General features: G+C 31.2%; 2 protein-coding genes across 2 annotated transcripts; one reads left to right on the plus strand and one right to left on the minus strand.

Annotated features, from left to right (window-relative positions):
* The first annotated feature begins 10,589 nt into the window (after positions 1-10,589).
* On the plus strand, positions 10,590-13,212 carry LOC127252859 (probable cytokinin riboside 5'-monophosphate phosphoribohydrolase LOG6). The gene is made up of 7 exons (XM_051277213.1): positions 10,590-10,606; positions 11,759-11,846; positions 11,950-12,047; positions 12,133-12,163; positions 12,285-12,455; positions 12,569-12,712; positions 13,003-13,212. The coding sequence occupies exons 1-7, from the start codon at positions 10,590-10,592 to the stop codon at positions 13,210-13,212; spliced, it is 759 nt and encodes a 252-aa protein (XP_051133170.1).
* Positions 13,213-14,889: 1,677 nt separating this feature from the next.
* On the minus strand, positions 14,890-16,421 carry LOC127252342 (NAC domain-containing protein 6-like). Its single transcript, XM_051276485.1, has 2 exons — positions 16,066-16,421; positions 14,890-15,994 (listed from the first exon to the last, which is right to left on the minus strand). The coding sequence occupies exons 1-2, from the start codon at positions 16,325-16,327 to the stop codon at positions 15,024-15,026; spliced, it is 1,233 nt and encodes a 410-aa protein (XP_051132442.1). The 5' UTR covers positions 16,328-16,421; the 3' UTR covers positions 14,890-15,023.
* Positions 16,422-19,494: the final 3,073 nt, after the last annotated feature.

Genomic DNA, 19,494 nt, shown 5'->3' on the forward strand with positions numbered 1-19,494 from the left:
TCTTCAAACCCTGGCGTTGCATTATAGCAACCCCATTGCCTTTTTTTTTTTTTTTTTTTATTTATTTAAATTATACTCCTTCTGTCGCATTAAAAAGTTGTCATTTTTCATTTTCGTCCGTCCTAAAATAAGGTTATCATTTCCTAATTTAGTAATTGTACTACCTATTTAACATAATATATACCATTCCAATTTACACTATATTACACAAATGTCGTTACTTTTATATTGCACAATACTAATAGGGCCATTTTTGTTCTTTTCACTACCACCCATTATAATATTAATATTTAAAAATTTACGTGCAAAAAGTTAACAACAACCTTGCGGGACGGAGAGAGTACTTATTTTTAAGTTTAACTTTTAAATTTATTTTTTTATAATTAAAAAAATTATTATAAATTATAAATATTAAAAGTTGTTTAAAATGATAGAAAAAATTGAATATTCGAAGAATAGTTGTGAAAAATAAAGATATGATTAAATTAAAAATACTATAACAATGGTATATTTCGAGTTAAAATTATATAAATGAAATTTACGAATTGGAGATGACTTTGGCAAAATAAAAGTACATGGATGGATGGATGGAGATGGATCATCGCACTCACTACAATGATAATGATAATGATAATGATAATGAAGTCTGTATATATATATATGATGAATCTTTTGTAGGTATATTCGATGATATTAAGTGATCAACTAATCTAAAATATTATATAATGTTTAAAAACAATATCATATATATATATATATATATTGAATCTGCAGATTAAATATTGTCCTCTTTCTTAGAATTCCAAAACAAACATCTAAAAGATGATGAATTTAAATGAATTTAAATACCCGATCTTTAAAAAGCAGATATACAAATTTTGGGTGATTAAAGGTTTGATTTTCCAAGATCAGAGAGCCGATTTCTTTTCTGTCCTTGATGGGTGAAGAGCAGAAACTGCAGGGAGAATCATATCTCTATTTTACGGCGTGCTGACCCTGGCGACCTAACCCTAGCCTATTTATAATAGGGCAAACATAATTGCAATTACAATTATACTCTTAATTAATATTATTAATTTGTCGCGTTACAAAAATAATAATATTATACGGGCAGCTGTACTTTCATTCCATAACAATAAGTCTATCAATCAATAATTAATTATATTAATTAGACTACATATTCAATACATATATTTAATCCCAAATCCAACAAAAATGAATTATACATCTAACTAACGAGGACATTATTATTATTGTAGTTGTAGAACATCCGTGTCAGCAAAAATCTATACACATAAGGGAATTGAGAGTGGAGGGGAATATATATATATATATATATATTGCTTCCAAGAGTATATATGTATTGATGTTTATTTATTTATTTATTTTTTTTTTTCCGTTTTAATGGAATGCCACCACCACTCAAAACATGATTATATATATATATGTTCACAATTTTTTTTTTTTTTTAAAAAAAAATCTTTTTGAACATTTTCTTACTTAAAATAATTGAAATAGAAAATAAAATTACGTAGCACATAGGAGTTAATGAAACCAAAGTAGAGAGAGTGCAAAATTGATATAAGTTGCTAAGGAAATTTCTATAGCCTTTACATTTACCTTACTGATATACTACAATTGTAATAATCTACAGGCTTGTTTGGATTTTCGGCCCATAAAATTTTTAATAAAAATATAATAATATTGTTTATATAAAATATCATATTAAAAATATTATTTATATTAAAAGTAAAATATATATAAAAAAATTGTAGAGCATTATTAGAAAGTAAACAGAAAACTAACCCAAATAAAAAATAATGCTTGAAACATGGGAAAATATCAACACTGATGCATGTTGTCTGTTAATAATATATTTTGAGGAATAGGGATGAGACAAAATTAAAAATATGTTATGAAAATGCTCATCATCTATTAAAAAAACATAGCAATGAAAACTAAATATTGTGCTAAGATTTGAAAAAGAGTTATATGAATATTACGAGCAATTCTAACTAAATTATTTTAAGTAGCCAACAATTTAAAAATTGAAAAATGAATAAAATATAGAAGATTTAATTTTTAATAAAGTAATTTTTCAAAATTTCTCCTTACTTTGAATACTGCAAACTCCGAGTCTCTCTCTAAAAAACTTAAATTTGCATCTTGATAAAAGCTTTTAAAGTATGTCAGTTAGTTGGAGATCAATTTTGCAATACGCTTAAGTCAATCAAGTATTCTTTCTGAACTTTCCTACAAAAGAACAAATTATTTGAAAATGTAGTTTTTTCATGAAAAAAATGAGATTATGAGAAATTGCAGTTGAAACATAGTTATCTACAATATATTAATGTTTTTTTCTTACTCCAGGTTAAAATCTTCAAACACAATTTTCAGCCAAAATGCTTGACTTACAATTGCATTATTGACAATAAATTCTATTTTTACAGTAGATTGAATCACCGTATCTTGCTTCTTGAAGCACCTTAAGAATACTTTTGAACCAATGTCAAAACAATAAACTAAAATATTTTTTTCTTATCATCTAATAAACCTCCCCAATCACTATCGCAGTAGCCCTAAAGACACACTTTTTATTTTTAGAAAACTTGATATCATAACTGTGTGTTCCTTGAACATATTTAAAAACATACTTAATAGTTATAAGATAGTGTCAATTGCATAGTTTAAAAATTAGATAGAAAACTCACAAAGTATAACATATTAGGCTTTATAACTGTTAAATACATCAAACAATCCACTAAAATTTTATAGAGTGTTTCATCGACCTTTTCGGCTTCATTTTCTCTTTCTAACTTTCCTTTCTTAACATTAAAGGACATACTTTTGCATTTAATCATTCTATTTTATTTATTTATTTATTATTTTTATAATCTTGTTACAAACTCTTCTTGACAAATGAATACTTTATTATTTTGTTTTATTTCTATTTTCATAAAATAAAGGTATGTTTCTTCATAGCGGCTTTGGGGATGTTTACCGTTAAGACATTGTTCCACCGAGATTAGGCGCCAAACCCTCCCTACTCCAACACACTCCGACAAAGTTGGGTACAGGGTATGCTACCTTCATCAGTCCGTGATAGGAGCTGCAAACGAGAGTTTGCACACTGTAGCTTTATGCTGTTTGTTTGTGTTTTTTTTTTTTTTTAAATTAAAATACTCAAATAACTATAATAATTATAGGGTAAAAAAATATATACAGTCACTTTGTAAAGAATAAAGTTTTCTATAATACAAATAAATAATATCGTAAATATATATAATATAAATTCATAATCAAATTATTCCATTATTAATTCTAAAAATTTAAAATTAATACACATTTATATTATTATATTTATTACCAATCAAATCAATATATATCAAAACTCCCAAAATCCAAACCAAATCTATACAAAGAAGAAACATAAAAACTCGAACTTATCTTAAAATTTAAGTGAAAATTAAACCCAAACTCAAACTCAAATTTTCCGAAATTGGCCAAAAGAAACACACCCTAAGTCATTTTTTCCCAAATATGTTATCTTAAAAACTTGGTTTATATATTCTTTGAACTTTTTTTATAAGTTCTTCATTGATTTCCGTTACTAATAGATCATCTATATATAATGAAACAATAATAAAATTGATATTATTATTTTTTTTTTATGTAAAGTATAGTTTTATTAACATTTTCTTCTTTTTTGGGTTATTCAATAAAAGTCCTCATCCAAAAGACCATTTAGAAAAACTGATTTAACATCGAGTTGATAAACTTTACCGTCTTTCTATGTAGTTATTGCAAACAATAATCTGATTATGTCCAACCTTGCAATATGGAAAAAAAAATGTAAAACAAAAAAATTTACACCAAAAATTTGAGCATATACTTTCACAATAAACCTAGTTTTATGCTTGTTTATTGAGCCATCGGGATTTAACATGGTACAATAATCCACTTGACTCTAGTCACTTTTCTGTTAGCTGGCCTTATCATCAATATGCATATATAGTTTTTATAAATCATCATGATTTTATTTTCCATTATAGAGCCCCATTTTGAATTATTTTTAACTTTCTAAAAATCCGTAGGTTCAAGAACAATTATATTGTATCTCTCATAAATATGGTCATCAATTAACTTATCGTTTTTTTGTTCCAATGTTGGGCTAGATCCGGAGCCAAGGTAATATGTTGCTTTCCATTCCAGTCTCACGAATCATCCTCTATGAAATGCAGTGCTTACTATAATTTTCTTAGTGGTTGAAAAATTCTATAAGCTTTTGAGATTGTGCTGTAACCAATGAAGATCCCTGCCTTTTTATCCAACTTGTCTTTTTTTGTTTTGTGGAACATAAACCAAACAAAGACATCCAAATACTTTGCGATTTTTTAAAAAGTTTTGAATCTATACCAAACTTCATGTGGAGTTTTGTCAGCTATAGCTTTTATAAGTAACCTGTTGAGGAGAAATGTTACAGTGTGTGTTGCTTTTACCCAATATTTTTTTGAAATTTGTTTTCTCAAAATCAAGTCTTTAGCTATCTTCATTATGGTACAATTATTCCTCTCACGGGCTTTATTTTTTATTTTTTTTTGATAACGTGGGAATCTGTAGCCGCTACCCGAAAGTGCATTGGGTAAATTCCCGGTCGAACCTAATATCTTGCAAAGTAGGTCCGAAAGACAAGTTATACTAGGCGAACCATGTGTGGCAGGTGACCTGAGGCGTCGGGGGTTGAACCCATGACCTCACGGTAATACGTCCAACCCCCATACTACCAGACCATACGGGACATCACACAGACTCTATTTTATTATGGAGGTGTGTGGAGCAGTGAGTTGGTGTTCAAGTTTAGCATCTTTATAGAAAATATTGAACTCACTAGAAGTGTACTTCTTTCCATTATCGGATCTCAAATTTCAAATTTTGCAATCACCATGTGTTTCAATCCATTACTTAATTTTTTTAAAACATGCTAGCAGTTTCTAACTTGAATTTGAAGAAATAGTTCCAATAAAATATAGAATATTTATCAATGAAGACCAAGAAGTACCTGCTTCAATTTAGCGTTGGAGTTTTGTGAGGTCCAACTAAATCTGTGTGTATCAACTATAGCTTCTCAATAGCTCTTCAAGTGGCATTTTTGAAAGCAAATTGTTATTGTTTTCCTAATTGAAAAGTTTCGTATTTTTTATTTTCATATTCAAAATAAAAAAAAAAAAACCTTAAGCCAAATCCTTTGTCTTCAAATTCAGCATATTCTTGTGGTTTAAATACCCAAATCTTTTGTACCAAACTTTTGCATTATTATTATTATTATTATTTTTTAATTTTTTTACAAAAAAGACAATTTGCTCATTCTCCAAACAATTAAGAGCAAAACTTTTTCCATCAATTTTTAATTTGAAGACATTATTGTCTTTAGCATCCGTTATTAGACAATGATTATCTTCAAGTATATCCTTAAAACCATTTTGGATCAGCTGGGCAACACTCAACATATTTTGGTTGAGTTTTGGTACAAATAATACATCATATATAAATATTGTACATGAAGTAGTTTCAATCACCACAGTCTCGTTTTCTTCAAATGCAATATGTTCTCCATTGCCAACTTCAACTATTGAAGCTATAGAAGTATCTATTTTATTAAAGAGATTTAGATTGCATGTCATATGGTTTGTACAACCATTATTGATGAACCATTTCTCGCTCGAAAGACATGTTGAGAAAAAAAAGGAAACAAAGAGTTACTCTTTTTCTTAATCGATTGTTTGGGTGACATTCATGTATATCACTCTTGCAGGTTCTCTGATGATGATCTTTTTATTGTACTTTTCAGAATTTTGGTCTTGCCGTTTCTAGCCTTGAAAGGTAATGTTTCTTTCTTTCACAATGTTCTTCCAGCACAATGTTTGCAAGGGGAGAAATCAAACTATTAGTCTCGTTGTTTCAAACACTTGAAAAATAGATGTCTCTTCCTTCCACAATGTTTGCAAGGGAAATAAATCAGGTTTTTTTTTTTTTTTTTTCCCTTTGTATTGTAAGAATCAAAACTTGAGTTTCTCTTCTTAGATTGAGTGGACTAATATTTTGCGGCTAACGCCCCATTCTACAGATTTTTCAGATATCATAATCATTCTTTACTTTTGTGATTGCAGAGTTTGCCTCAATTCTGTCAAGCTCATTCTATACATATTTTTAGTATTTCCAAGTGAATATATAGGGCTTCAAATCTTTTGAGAATAGTTACAATTTTTCTTGAACTATACAAGAATATGAAAATTGAGAGCCAAGAAATCTTACTTTATTTGCAATTCCAAACAACCTATCATAGTTCATAGAGATGTAAACAAACAAATAATTTTATGAGCTCAGCTCGGTTCGATTCGATTCTTTTGAACTCGTTAAAAGCTCATTCGCTTAGCTAAACGAGTCGAATACTAATATAAATTTTGACTTATTATATTCATGAACGAGCTCGAGTTTGTTTGCGAATGTTCGACAACATTTGTTAAAAAAGTAAATTAATATTTTTATATTTAATAAGTATATACATTATAGTTATTTCCATTTTTTTTTATATAAATTGATTAATAAAAAATTATAATTAGTATTAATTGAATTTAAATATAAATAAATATAAATAATTAAATTAGAAATTCCTCTTAAAAAAATTGCTAAATGAGTCAAGGTTAAACAAAAATTTTAGTTCATATTTCTTAACAAACAAATACAAACTGAGCTCGAGTCCTTGATAAATCGAGCTTAAACACAAAAAGCTCGACTCAGTATGACTTGTTTACAGCTCTAGCCTATCAGAGTACTCCTTCGTAGTTTCAAAGTCCTTTATTCTCTAAATTTTGAACTCTCTAAGAAGGTATATAACTTTCATCCATTTGACCTTTCATTTCATTCATACTTTTGTTTTAGGAATTCAAATGCTTATTTCAATGTCATGATTTTGACAAAAATTTCTTGTGAAAAAGCAAAAAAAAAAAAAAAAAAATGTTGCATTTTGTCTTTGACTTTCTTGTTTTATTTTGGGTGTAATTCATGTTCTGCGCTTTTGTTTTTCACTTTCAATTAACCTATTTTCGAATCATGAAATAATCTGTCGACTTTTTATTTGAACCAATAGTTTGTTTTTGTGTGTGTCTAATATATATGTATATATATATAATAATTTATTCATCGGTTCACTTCCATTAATTCACCCTGATAATATAGTGGGATGATGAAAAAAAAACACATATATAGAAAAATGAATATTTTAGATAAAACATATTTTTTATATAATAAATTTATGATTAAAAATATTATGTATTATTATAAATTTAAAATAATATAATGAAGAGTAAAACAATAAATAAACTTGAACTGGGAGGGGAGGGCAAATCCACCTTATTAGATTTAAAATTATCATGTTTTATACTAAGATTTCTATATATATATATATATATTGCCTGTGATGGAGCAGTACAACGAGCTCCTTCGCATCCTAGGTCGATTCATGCAGCATGACTTGAAGATGGATGATGAATTTATTGCCGTTTCATGCATCATCGAAATATTGTTGCATGCATGCAAAGAATTTAGGTGCATCATCGAAATATTGTTGCATGCATGCAAAGAATTTAGGTGAACACTTAAATATAAGAAGGAAGAGTTGACACTTGTAGAACTCAGTAACCATTTGCGGATAGAGGAATCTATAAAAGTGCAGGAAGATAGTAAAAACGATGATATTACTGGAACTTTGGTAAATATGGTTGAGGAACGGAAGAAGGACAAGTGCTCAGACGAAAGCCATAGTAAGCAACGCAAATTCAATGATTCTAAAAAATGTGTTACCAAGAAAGACAAAATGTCTTGTTGGATTTGTGGTAAATCTGGGCATCTTAAATGCGATTGTCATGTTGGAAAAGAAAATCGAGGAGCTAGCACTAGCAACAGAGGAAATGAACTAGATGATTCTTCCCAAAACTTTGGATGATATATTTAATTGGTAGATAGATTTCAGCGCCACATCACATATATGTAAGGATCGTTGTTGGTTCAAAGATGATCATCCGGTGAACGATAGAACCGTGTTGTACATGGGGAACCATCACTATGCTCCAATTATTGGATAAGAAAAAGTAACACTGAAATTTAGTTTTGGGAAAATTATTAATTTGTAAAATTTTTATATGTACCTAAGTTATGTAAAACTTAGTGTAGGGTCCGTCTTAAATAAGCCCGACTATAAACAAGTATTTGGCAAAATTGCCCATAACTCCCTTGTGGTTTCGAAACTCAGCGTAAATTCCCCTCTACTTTAAAAATTGCATGGTACCCCCTTATACTTTAAAAAACGTTGCATGAAACCCCACCACCATGAAACTTTCCTCATGTGATAAGAAGATGATTTCCTATCTGTATGTTTTGCATGGCAAGGGATTTTATGCAATATTTTTGAAAGTATAAGTGAGCGTTGTGCAATTTTTTAAAGTAAAATGAGGATTTATGCTGAGTTTCGAAACCACAAAGTGGTTTCATGCAATATTTTTTTAAAGTATAAGAGGGTACCATGCAATTTTTAAAGTAGAGGGGGAATTTACGCTGAGTTTCGAAACTACAAGGGAGTTATGGACAATTTTGCCCAAGTATTTAAATCAGACAAGTACATGTTATCAAAACATGGTGTATTCGTAGAATTTGTTTATTACAATCATGGTAAGTTTATGTTAAATTTGGTTAATATACTTTGTGATTCTAATGCTATTTGCATGGTTTCCAAATCAAAGGACGATCCATTCCTATGACATGCTAGACTTGGACATGAGCATTTCGAAAAGAATGATAAATATGTCTAAGGTGATTTAATTTCTGCATTGATGTTGTGACAAATAGGTTGCAAACATGCGTTTTAATGAAGATCACAAAGAAGCCATTTAAAGGGATCACTAAAAACTCAAAAATTCTTGAGTTGATCCATAGTCATCTTTGCGATTTTTATTCAATGTCATTGTTGGGAAATAAAAATATGTCATGACTTATATAGATAATGCAAAAAGGTATTGTTATGTGTATTAGTTGCATGCAAAATCTAAAGCTTTGGAAAATTCAAGTACTTAAAATCGACTATAAATTATGGTTTGGCATATTTTGGATTTTCTTCTATTTTGGAAGGATACTCAGATGTGAGTTGGATAAGCCATACGAAAGATAATTCTTCCACACTAGATAGACGTTTTTGCTTGGGGGAGGTGCGATTTACAGGGCTTCCAAGATGCAAATATGCATTACAAGTTCTACAATGGAATTTGAATGTGTAGCAGTAGCTGCGTCTGAAAAAGAAACCGAATGGCTTCATAACTTGGTATATGAGATTCCATTATGGCCGAAATCGGTGCCATCAATCTCTATCGTTGTGATAGTGCTTTAACGATGTCTAAAGCTTATAGTAAAATCTATAATGGTAAGTCTCGAAACATAGGTGTGAGACATAGCGTGATTTGTGATTTAATCATGAATGAGGTGATATCGGTTGAGTTTATTCGGTCGGAACGTAATTTAGCTGCTTGTTTGACAACAGGGTTGGCGAGAGATTTAGTGCACAAGTCGCTGATCGGGATGAGATTGACGTCCATTTAAATCTTCCTAGTACGAGACATCCAACTCCCTTTTAGTATGATGCTAGAAGCTGAATTTATTGTGGAATGGTCATATTTGGGAGATTGGAACGCATTTTATTCAAACATCCTGTGTATGCGTTCAAACCTGCATGAACTAAAGGTTGAGATGATATCTCTTAATAACTCCTTTGAAAAATTGCTTATGCAGGAAAAAGACTAAAGGAGCTATACGAGCATAAAGTTTTGCCGCTTCAAGAAAGTTGGGACTTGCTTTCGATGTTCTCGCGAATGGATATAGATACATGACTTGTAATGTGTCAACTTAGAACCAATGGAATTTTAAATGAAAGATTACTAATTACATAGACGGAGTTGGTCTCGTTTTCATATATATGAAATAAGAAAAACATATAATGTGTTTTACTCATGAAAGAAATTATAGTTTCCATATACATATTTATTCTCAATGTTCATCTTGTTGTTTTTTTACTAAAATTCGAATCAAATTTTGTATTATCTAAGTACGAATTTTGTGTAATCCTTAGTAGAAATTAGTCAAAATATCGTACTCGAAAAATGTGTTTATAATGACATAGAGTTATATCCGATCATTTTTATTGTTAACCCAAAAATATTCCCAATAGACATGTTTATAACATGTACTATTATGATAAATAATATTATTCTATACAAATTAATCCTAAATTTATTTTATATTATTATAGTCTAAAATAAAGTAAAATTGGGCATAGTAATATAATTAAATATTATTAATATATTCTTGGGAGATTAAATAATATTAAGATAGTACTAACATTAAAAAATTATTTTGTATTTTATTAACAGGTAACTTAGTATTAATTTTTTACTGTATAATCAAAGATATTATAGGAAAAACAAATAATGTTATTGACAAAGTTGGCCTGTTAATCATTGAGATTGCAAAAGAGCTAATTTTTATACATGGAAATTTCTAACAAGTGAAAGATGAATAAATTATGAACTAAGTCCCGATACATTCTCTATTTTAAATATTTCAATAAGACCTACCATCATATCTACCATACATATATGCAAGTTTTATTAATAATAATAATAATTTTACAGTCTAAGAAATGAATAGATTGATGATATATAGTAAGAAATTAATAATATTGATTTGGTATTGACTAAATAAATATTAGTTTCTGTATTTGTTGTATTGAAAATTGTAGTTACAAAATTTTAAACTGTACAAGGATAATTAAGGTAAGAAATAATATATAAAAATAATAGTAAGGTAACTCTTATTATTATTATTATTATTATTATTAATAATTGAATTAATATGAAAAGAAACGATGAAGAAGGAGGAGAGAGGGAGGGCCGCGTGTAGAGCTAGGGTTAATTTTGAATTGCAGAGAAGAGTCACCCCTCACTCACTCTCCATTCTCAACTCGCTCACACACACATACATATAATCCATATATATATAAATATATTGATGATGATGATGATGATGCTACTACAATAGGAGCAGCGCGCAGTGGCAGTAGCAGCCCCCAGCCACCATTTCTTCATATATCTTTATTGTCTTTGTCAGGGAAGGGAAGGGGAAGGAGTACATACATATATATATATATATATACTCCAATTCCAATTCCAATCCACCAATCCAAAATCCATCGTCGTCGACATTAATTGTTAGGAAGGACTACGTACGGTACGTCACATTCACACAGCACTGTGCCTGCATTGCATCTGTATCTGTATTAGCATCTGGTTGTGGTGATATATATATATATACAGTTGTACTATATTGCAGGGGTTGTAATGTACTGGTATTTGAATTGAATTGAATTGAATTGAATGTTTGTTTTCTTTCTTTCTTTCCATATTGCTTTCATGGATAAACATTATTATAGTGCTGCTGCTGCTGCTGCTGCTGCACTCTCGCTTCCTTCTTCTTTTCTTTCTGCTCAACAGCAGTCGTCGAATGTATATATGGTTGTGGTAGTGTAAGTTGCAGTCGATCGTCAGTCAAACTAAGAGAATATACATATATATATATATATATAGGTATATTTATACATTATGGGTGAAGTAGTAGAAGAAGCAGAAGGAGGCAATAACAATAAATCATGGACGACAAGATTCAAAAGGGTTTGCGTTTTCTGTGGAAGTAGCGCTGGGAAGAAGGACTGCTACACCCAAGCAGCAATCGACCTAGGCCGCCACTTGGTATTTCTTTTCTTTCTCATTATATTCTATGGTAGGAGTATTATTCTATGTTCTGCAGATCAAACTAATTAATAACTACATATACACTATTATGATCGATGAGGCTGCCAAAAAGTTGGATCTTGTGTATGGTGGTGGAAGCATTGGACTCATGGGCTTGGTGGCGCAGTCTGTGCGCGATGCCGGCGGAAATGTTCTTGGGTATTCACATTCATATTCATCTATTTCTCCATCTATTCATTCATCATCATCATCATCTTTATAGATATCTCCACTGTCACTGCAGGATCATACCGAAACCATTGCTGGGCAAGGAGGTTAGAGCTCCCTCTCTCTCTCTCTCTCTCTATATGTTTATATCCAGACTAACTAATGAGTTATAATGTGTTGATTTGCTGGTTATCTCTCTCTCTCTCTCTATATATATATATATTGCAGAAAACGGGGGAGACAATTGGGGAGCTGAGGATCGTGGGCGATATGCACCAGAGGAAGGCTGAAATGTCTCGTAACAGTGATTGCTATATAGCTTTACCAGGTGGGTACGGAACTCTGGAGGAGCTGTTGGAGGTGATCACATGGGCTCAGCTCGGAATTCATACAAAGCCGGTATGCTATGTATAATTGAATCATCGTATTGCAGATTAGATTAAGTATTATTTGATGTTTGAATTGTAAAATATAATTGTAATATTCTCGATCGATCGATGGTTAATCATCAGGTGGGATTACTGAATGTGGGAGGGTTCTTCGACGGGCTGTTGAGGTTCGTGGAGGGAGCAGTGGAGGAAGGCTTCATAACCCCAATCGAGCGTCACATCTTCGTCTCCGCTCCAAATGCCGCCGACCTCCTTCTCAAACTCCACGTATTTAATACTTCCTCAATCTATTTTCTAATATTCTAATTGATATTTACACGAAGCTATTAAATTTTTTATTATAAAATAATAAATTTATCTTTATTTTAAGTATAAAAAATAAAAGAGTAAAGAAAATAAAGATATTAAAGTAAATTTTTTTTTATAATTGCTGAATATTCCAAATAGCAAAATAGGACCTTTGTTTGTAAACGGAGGGAATAATATATAGACATATATTATTTATATCTAGCTATTAATTAAGTAAATTTGATATATATATATATATATATATGTAGGAATATGCACCTGTGGTGGCTTCAAAGTTAAAATGGGATGATGCTGCAGCTGAAGTACTAGTAGTACCAATTGAGCATATTCCGGCAGCACCACCAATTGAGCATATTCCGGCAGCACCACCAATTGAGCATATTCCGGCAGCACCACCAACATCAAGTAATCCTCAAGACGACGACAGTGATGCTTCTGCCAACCCAAACAATTCATAAGTGCTACTGCTACTTCAACAATATATGTTCTTGAGAAGAATCATACTCATACTCATACACATACCAAACTCAGGCCTTACACCCAACATTACATTACTGCTCCTGCATACAATTTGGTTATATCCAGTGACAGACAGAATTAGCTTCCGGACTCCGCGGGAGGGCAAAATTATTATGTTATTTTTATTTTTTATTATTCGATTTCAATTTTATATTTTGAACCGTCGTTTTATTTGAATCCATAATTTTGCTTATTTATGTGTAAAAAAATAAATTATAAGAACCTACTCATCAGTTCACTATAATCAATTCAACATCACTTTCAACTTTTTTTTATTTTTTTTTTGATAGTAAAATTATGAAAAAATAATAATAATAATAATAATTGAAAAGAAGAAAAAATAGAAAAAATAATATATATGGTAAAATTGTAATAACATTTAGAATAAAACATTATATTTTTTATATAAAATATTTATAATTAAAATATTATAAATTTAAATAACGAATTTAGATATAAAATAAAATAAAAATTTTGAATTAGGGGCCAAAATTACATAATTAGATTAAAAATAATTATTTTACTTAAAAAAAATAAAATTAGATTAAAAATAATTATTTTACCTAAAAAAATAAGTTTGGGGGGAGGGGACAGTTGCCCCAGGACCCTTATAAATGGGTCGTCCCTGGTTATATCATATATGCTTCTCTACATAACACTACTGTTTTAATTAATATTAGAATATTTTCTCAGTCTCATATTTATTTATTTATTTATTTTTTGAGTTTTAGAAATATTGGTATTATATTGTGATGTAATAGAAATATAGGTAAAAAAACTAAACTTTATTAGTATGGTATGATATAAAAAACTAAAAGTAATAACATTTGTGTAGAAGAGTATTTATAATGTTAAGTATATAGTACCGTTACTTAAAAAAAAAATTGATACTTTGTTACTGACGAACCAAAATAAAAAAGTGAATAAATTGTCGGATTAGAGTTGATGACTGAATAACAATGGATTTACGTGGTTACTAAAATCGAGTTGGCTATCCCACATGTAGAAACAGAGAACATATTTTATTGCAGGATTTGAGCCGCTTTGGTCTGGCCGTACGACTTGATGAAGTATATAATATATATTGATCAATTATAATATTTGCATTTTGCAAATTAAAGTAGTGCTATAAATTATGACAATAGACTGATTCAACACTTTCTTTCTAATTGGACTTGATTAGGTAGGCCGGGTCGGGTCTGTCTATCATTTTTTGGTTTTGGGGGCCAAGAAAATTCAATCACTTCACTTCATTTTAGTCAATCAAGTTGACTGAGTCGGACTAGCTAGTTACATTGATGTTGATCAATTGGTCTACTTGGGATCAATGATCCACTTTATGTTTTTGGTTTGGCAAGTAAGCAGTAGAAACTAAGGGTGTTTTTGTTCGGGGGTTTGGATTTTGAGTTGGGATTTGAATAGTAAAATTTTTGAATTTGAATAGTTGCATGATGTAATATAAATAGGGGTTGATGTAATGTTTTAAATGTAAAATTGATTTTTAGTATAATATAAAAAAAAAAAATAGACGTTTAATTTGATATTTTTTGGGAAAAAAATTGGGATGAATAGTGTAAATTCAATCCAATCCCCAGACAAACACACAACACAAAACAAATGAAATGCCATTGTAGATAGATAATACTAGTAGGTAATATACAGACAGGCAGACATACGTACAAACATAAAAACAGGCAAATTCTTGCATTACACACATTTAGAATTATTATTATTATAATTAATTAGGTAGCTAGCACATTGGGAGGTGGGTGAAGTTGTTGTCGAAGCTGCAGGAGGGTGGGCTGAGTATTTGTGTCCAGAAAGAGTCGGCTATACAATACTCTACTGCATTATTATTGTTATTCATCATCTGCTTATTGGGCACATCCGTCGTCAAATTCTGTTTCCCACCACCACCACCACCACCAGCAGCAGCTGCCGGAAGCATGCATATCCGCCTCTCATCATCACCAGCTGCCGCGGCGGCCTCACAATTATTAATTTTATTATTATATAGTAATTGGTAGTCGTCGTCGTCGTCATCGTCGAACAACTGATTTGTGATTGTGAGCATGGCCGTGTCGGTGCCTAATTGGCTTTCTAAATAATCTTCTTCTGTCTTCAATAACCCCATCACCTGCAGCTGCATGTTGATGTTACTGTTGTTGCTGTTGATGATATGAGGAGGAGGAGGAGGGGTTTGATGGATGTTGTTGTTGGTGACGACGATGGTATTAGTGGACGGAGATGGAGCGTATGAGGATGATGACGTCGTCCTGAGCTGATGCTGGCTGCCACTGCTGATCATGTCGTCGTCGTCTTCTTCGTCTAATTCCATATTTACAGATGCAGCAGCCCTCTGCTCCAGCACTTTGAGGGGGGTTGCCTTCATGTATATTTTACACAGAACTATGTCCTCATGACCCTGATGATCTGGCGTTGGGGATGGGGGCAGGCGGTACTCATTCATGACCCAATTAGTCTTGCTTCCGTGGGGCGCCCGTCCATGGTAGAACACCAGTGTCTTCTTCAGCCCCAGGATCTTCTGCCCCTTCTTGCCTGAAGAAGACGAAGAAGAAGGGGGGCTGAGTATCTTGCGGTCGGACCCGGTCGCCTTCCAGAACCCGGTTTGGGTAGTCCGGTTGGGCCGCCCTCCGCTGCCATGTTTCCTGTCCCGAGGCACGAAGAAGTACCATTCTCTTTCCCCAATTTTGGCCAGCCCTGCGCACCCCCAATTCAGATCTATTCAATTCTGATGAATGATGAATGATGATGATTGTATTGATTATTACCTGGGAGGTCCCTGGGATCATAGTTGTAGATGTTGAGAAAGCCGATGATGCGGCAGCAGCGGACGAGTTTCTTGGGCCCGGCCACCATAGTCTTGAGGTAGAAGCTCAGCAGCTCTTCTTCTGTCGGGTGAAATCTGAACCCTGGCAGCTCCACTTGGTATCTGCTACTGCTACTGCTACTGCTGCTTCTTGATGACGACGAAAATGATGATAGTAATCCTGTTGTTGATGACGATTCTACTTCCACTTGGCTGCTATCCATCTTCCTTTCTCTCTTTATTAAATTACCAACCAAATTCTGCAACTGCCAACGCCAATATGAATATGAATATGCAAAGCTAAGCTACCATATATATGTATTGCTTATTGCAAGGAGATGGGTATATATATATATATATATATAGACATACACACACCTCACAAGTCCATGTCAACAAATTTTTGTGGAACGAGAGAGAGGCGGTGAGTCAAGTCTCCCGAAGAATTGAATAATCAAAGAAAATAATTATTGAATTATATCTAAATATAATATAAGAAAATAATTCTTAAATGAAATATTAACGGAAGCAAATATGATAATTAACAAATTTTCAACTATTGCTAAAATTCAAATCTATTCTTGAGATCTTCTTTTTCAAGCTGAGGTTGAAACATCGGGAAGGTGTTATTGCCAAACCCTGTAACTCTTAGGAAAATGTTGCCAACACCCTAGGATGACATTGTCAAACCTGCTCTCAAATAGTCATGGTGTATTCTAATTTTCTGATAGTAGGTTTAGTATCGTATATGAGAGTATTTATAATTAAAAAGAAAAACCGTCTATCAAAATTTTTTTTGTCACTTTTCAACTATATTTTAAATGTGATGGATGTGCCACAATTTAATTTAAAGTTAGGTTAATTATATAAGATAATTAAAAAATAATTAAAATTTAAACATAATTAATTAATTAAATTAACAATATATCAAATAATTTTGTTATGTTCAGTATTGGATTTAAACTTTTGATATATGAATAGAATTTGAACATAAATATATAATTGGATTAAAATATAAACTAAATATTAATGTATCAAATTTTTAATACTTCCTCCCGTCGTGGTCATTTACTTTTACCAAATATATTTTTTAATATTAGTACCCACATTGGGTGTGTTGATTACTGTAATAAGAAAATTTAGAATAAATATAATCAGTAGATACTTAAGAATATTAATGAAAATAATTAATCTATAATATAAATCATTATAGATTAAGATTAAAATGACTAACTATTACACTAATTTTTTAAATTAAAATTAAAAAAATTAAAATTAAAAAATTTAAAATGAGATTAAGATGCTTAATTATTTTCCAAAAAAGGAAAACGACATGAAATGTGGGACGGACAGGAACGGCAACATATACATGGTATATGGGACGGAGGGAATAATAGATTATACTAAAAAAAATTAAAATATCTCTATTAGTATTATATAATATAATAATAATAGCTTGTAATACTAAATAAGGAAATAGTAACTTTGTTTTTTCAACGAACAAAAATAAAAAATAACATAAAGATAGTATTCCATTTGATATCCATAAAATAGTATAAAATACAGTATATATATTCCAAATTATTAAATAAATCAAACTGTTACGTACGAAATTTAGAATTAGGTTAAAAGCCCAAGGTAAAAAGAATAGTGGGCCTGACAATAGAGTTGATTGAACTGACTGAAGGGCACCATGAGGAAATCAAGGAAAAATAGGTTTATTACTAAGGAAAGCCCTCAGGTCGGAAGGACCTCAGGTCGGTAGGTCCTCAAGACGGAAAGTCAGCAGGACGGAAGGACCTCAGGTCGGTAGGTCCTCAAGACGGAAGGACCTCAAGTCGGAAGGTCTTCAGGTCGGGAGGTCCTCAAGACGGAAAGTCATCAAGACGGAAGGACCTCAAGTCGGAAGGTTTTTCAGGTCGGGAAGTCCTCAAGGCGGGAAGACCTCAAGTCGGAAGGTTTTCAGGTCGGGAGGTCCTCAAGACGGAAAGACCTCAAGTCGGAAGGTTTTCAGGTCGGGAAGTCCTCAAGGCGGAAAGACCTCAAGTCGGAAGGTTTTCAGGTCGGGAGGTCCTCAAGACGGAAAGACCTCAAGGCGGAAGGTTTTCAGGTCGGAAGTCCTCAAGGCGGAAAGACCTCAAGTCGGAAGGTTTTTAGGTCGGGAGGTGTCCTCAAGACGGAAAGATCTCAAGTCGGAAGGATTGGCAGTCGGACCCATACTATTGTAGATTGGCAGTCGGGCCAAAAGAGCGGAAGGTTTGTGGTCGGACTCAAAGAGTGAAATATAGGGATAATTTTGGTCTGCTGGGGACGCGTGTCAGCATGAGAAGGGTTGGAAGACGGTTAGGAAGGAGACGTTGTAACCGTTCGGGTGACGGTTTTCGGTACGGTTTCCTAGAGAATATTTAAAGGCTTGGATAATCATTTGGCAAGGCATCTTCAATCAACTTCAACAAAGCAAAGTCAGATTTGGGGATCACCACTTTAAATTTCAGTCTTTTATTTTCCAGTTTATTTTCTGTACCATACAGTGTTTAGAGATTCCTAATCTCAGGCACTAATTAATCAAGTTTAAGGATATTTTCTATATCTTTGAATTTTACTTTATTTTTGTTGAAAAATTACATCAACACAAACTAAATTATTTATCATACTCTTTCATTTCAACTCAAAAATATATTTTTTATTATTTTTATTTGTAGCGTATAAAAATATTTATTTATATTATAATAAAAGTAATTTATGCTTCAAAGAATTCTTTTAATTTTTACTTAAATTACAAAGATATTATTTTTAATATTATAAAACTTAAATGACTTCTTTGGATTGAAACTTGGAGAATATCAATTTTTAAAATTTTATATAAATAAATATATGATATTATTATACTAATTACAAATATAAAATAATAGAAGTATTTAATTTTTTTATAGTAATAGTCATGTATTTTTATTTCTATCAAGATATTTTAATATTTTTTAAAAAATAATTAACTATAATTTTTCAAATGGAATAGATTCAAATCAAATTGAATATGGCATATTAAAATTTGAATAAAATATTTAAATAATATTGTTAAAATTATATTTAAAATTTTAAAAAATATATATACAATAACTTTAAAATAATTTGAAATCGAATACAAATATTTTTTAATATTCAAAACAAATCGAATAACAAATAATTTCACAAATATCAAATTAAATACCACCTCGATAACAGCAAGAGGCAGGGGAGTAACAATGAAATGACTCTGATCAATTAATTTATTTCATTCATTTAATTGCATGAGTGTGTGCTAAAAAGAAAACAAGAAAAAAAAAATAATAATAATAAAAAATTCCATATATATTCCAAGTATATATATATATATATATACACGCTCCCTTCA

Source organism: Andrographis paniculata, unplaced genomic scaffold, assembly GCF_009805555.1.
Source record: "Andrographis paniculata isolate CXL003 unplaced genomic scaffold, ASM980555v1 Contig12END, whole genome shotgun sequence".
NCBI classification, from domain to species: Eukaryota; Viridiplantae; Streptophyta; class Magnoliopsida; order Lamiales; family Acanthaceae; genus Andrographis; species Andrographis paniculata.

Bases quoted from the DNA above. Each gene is read 5' to 3' on its own strand.
- LOC127252342 (XM_051276485.1), bottom strand. From the start codon at position 16,327: ATGGATAGCAGCCAAGTGGAAGTAGAATCGTCATCAACAACAGGATTA. The intron at 15,995-16,065 runs GTAATAATCAAT...GGGGGTGCGCAG, and splicing joins TGATCCCAGGGACCTCCCAG to GGCTGGCCAAAATTGGGGAA.
- LOC127252859 (XM_051277213.1), top strand. The intron at 12,048-12,132 runs GTATTCACATTC...CTGTCACTGCAG, and splicing joins GCCGGCGGAAATGTTCTTGG to GATCATACCGAAACCATTGC. The intron at 12,713-13,002 runs GTATTTAATACT...ATATATATGTAG, and splicing joins ACCTCCTTCTCAAACTCCAC to GAATATGCACCTGTGGTGGC.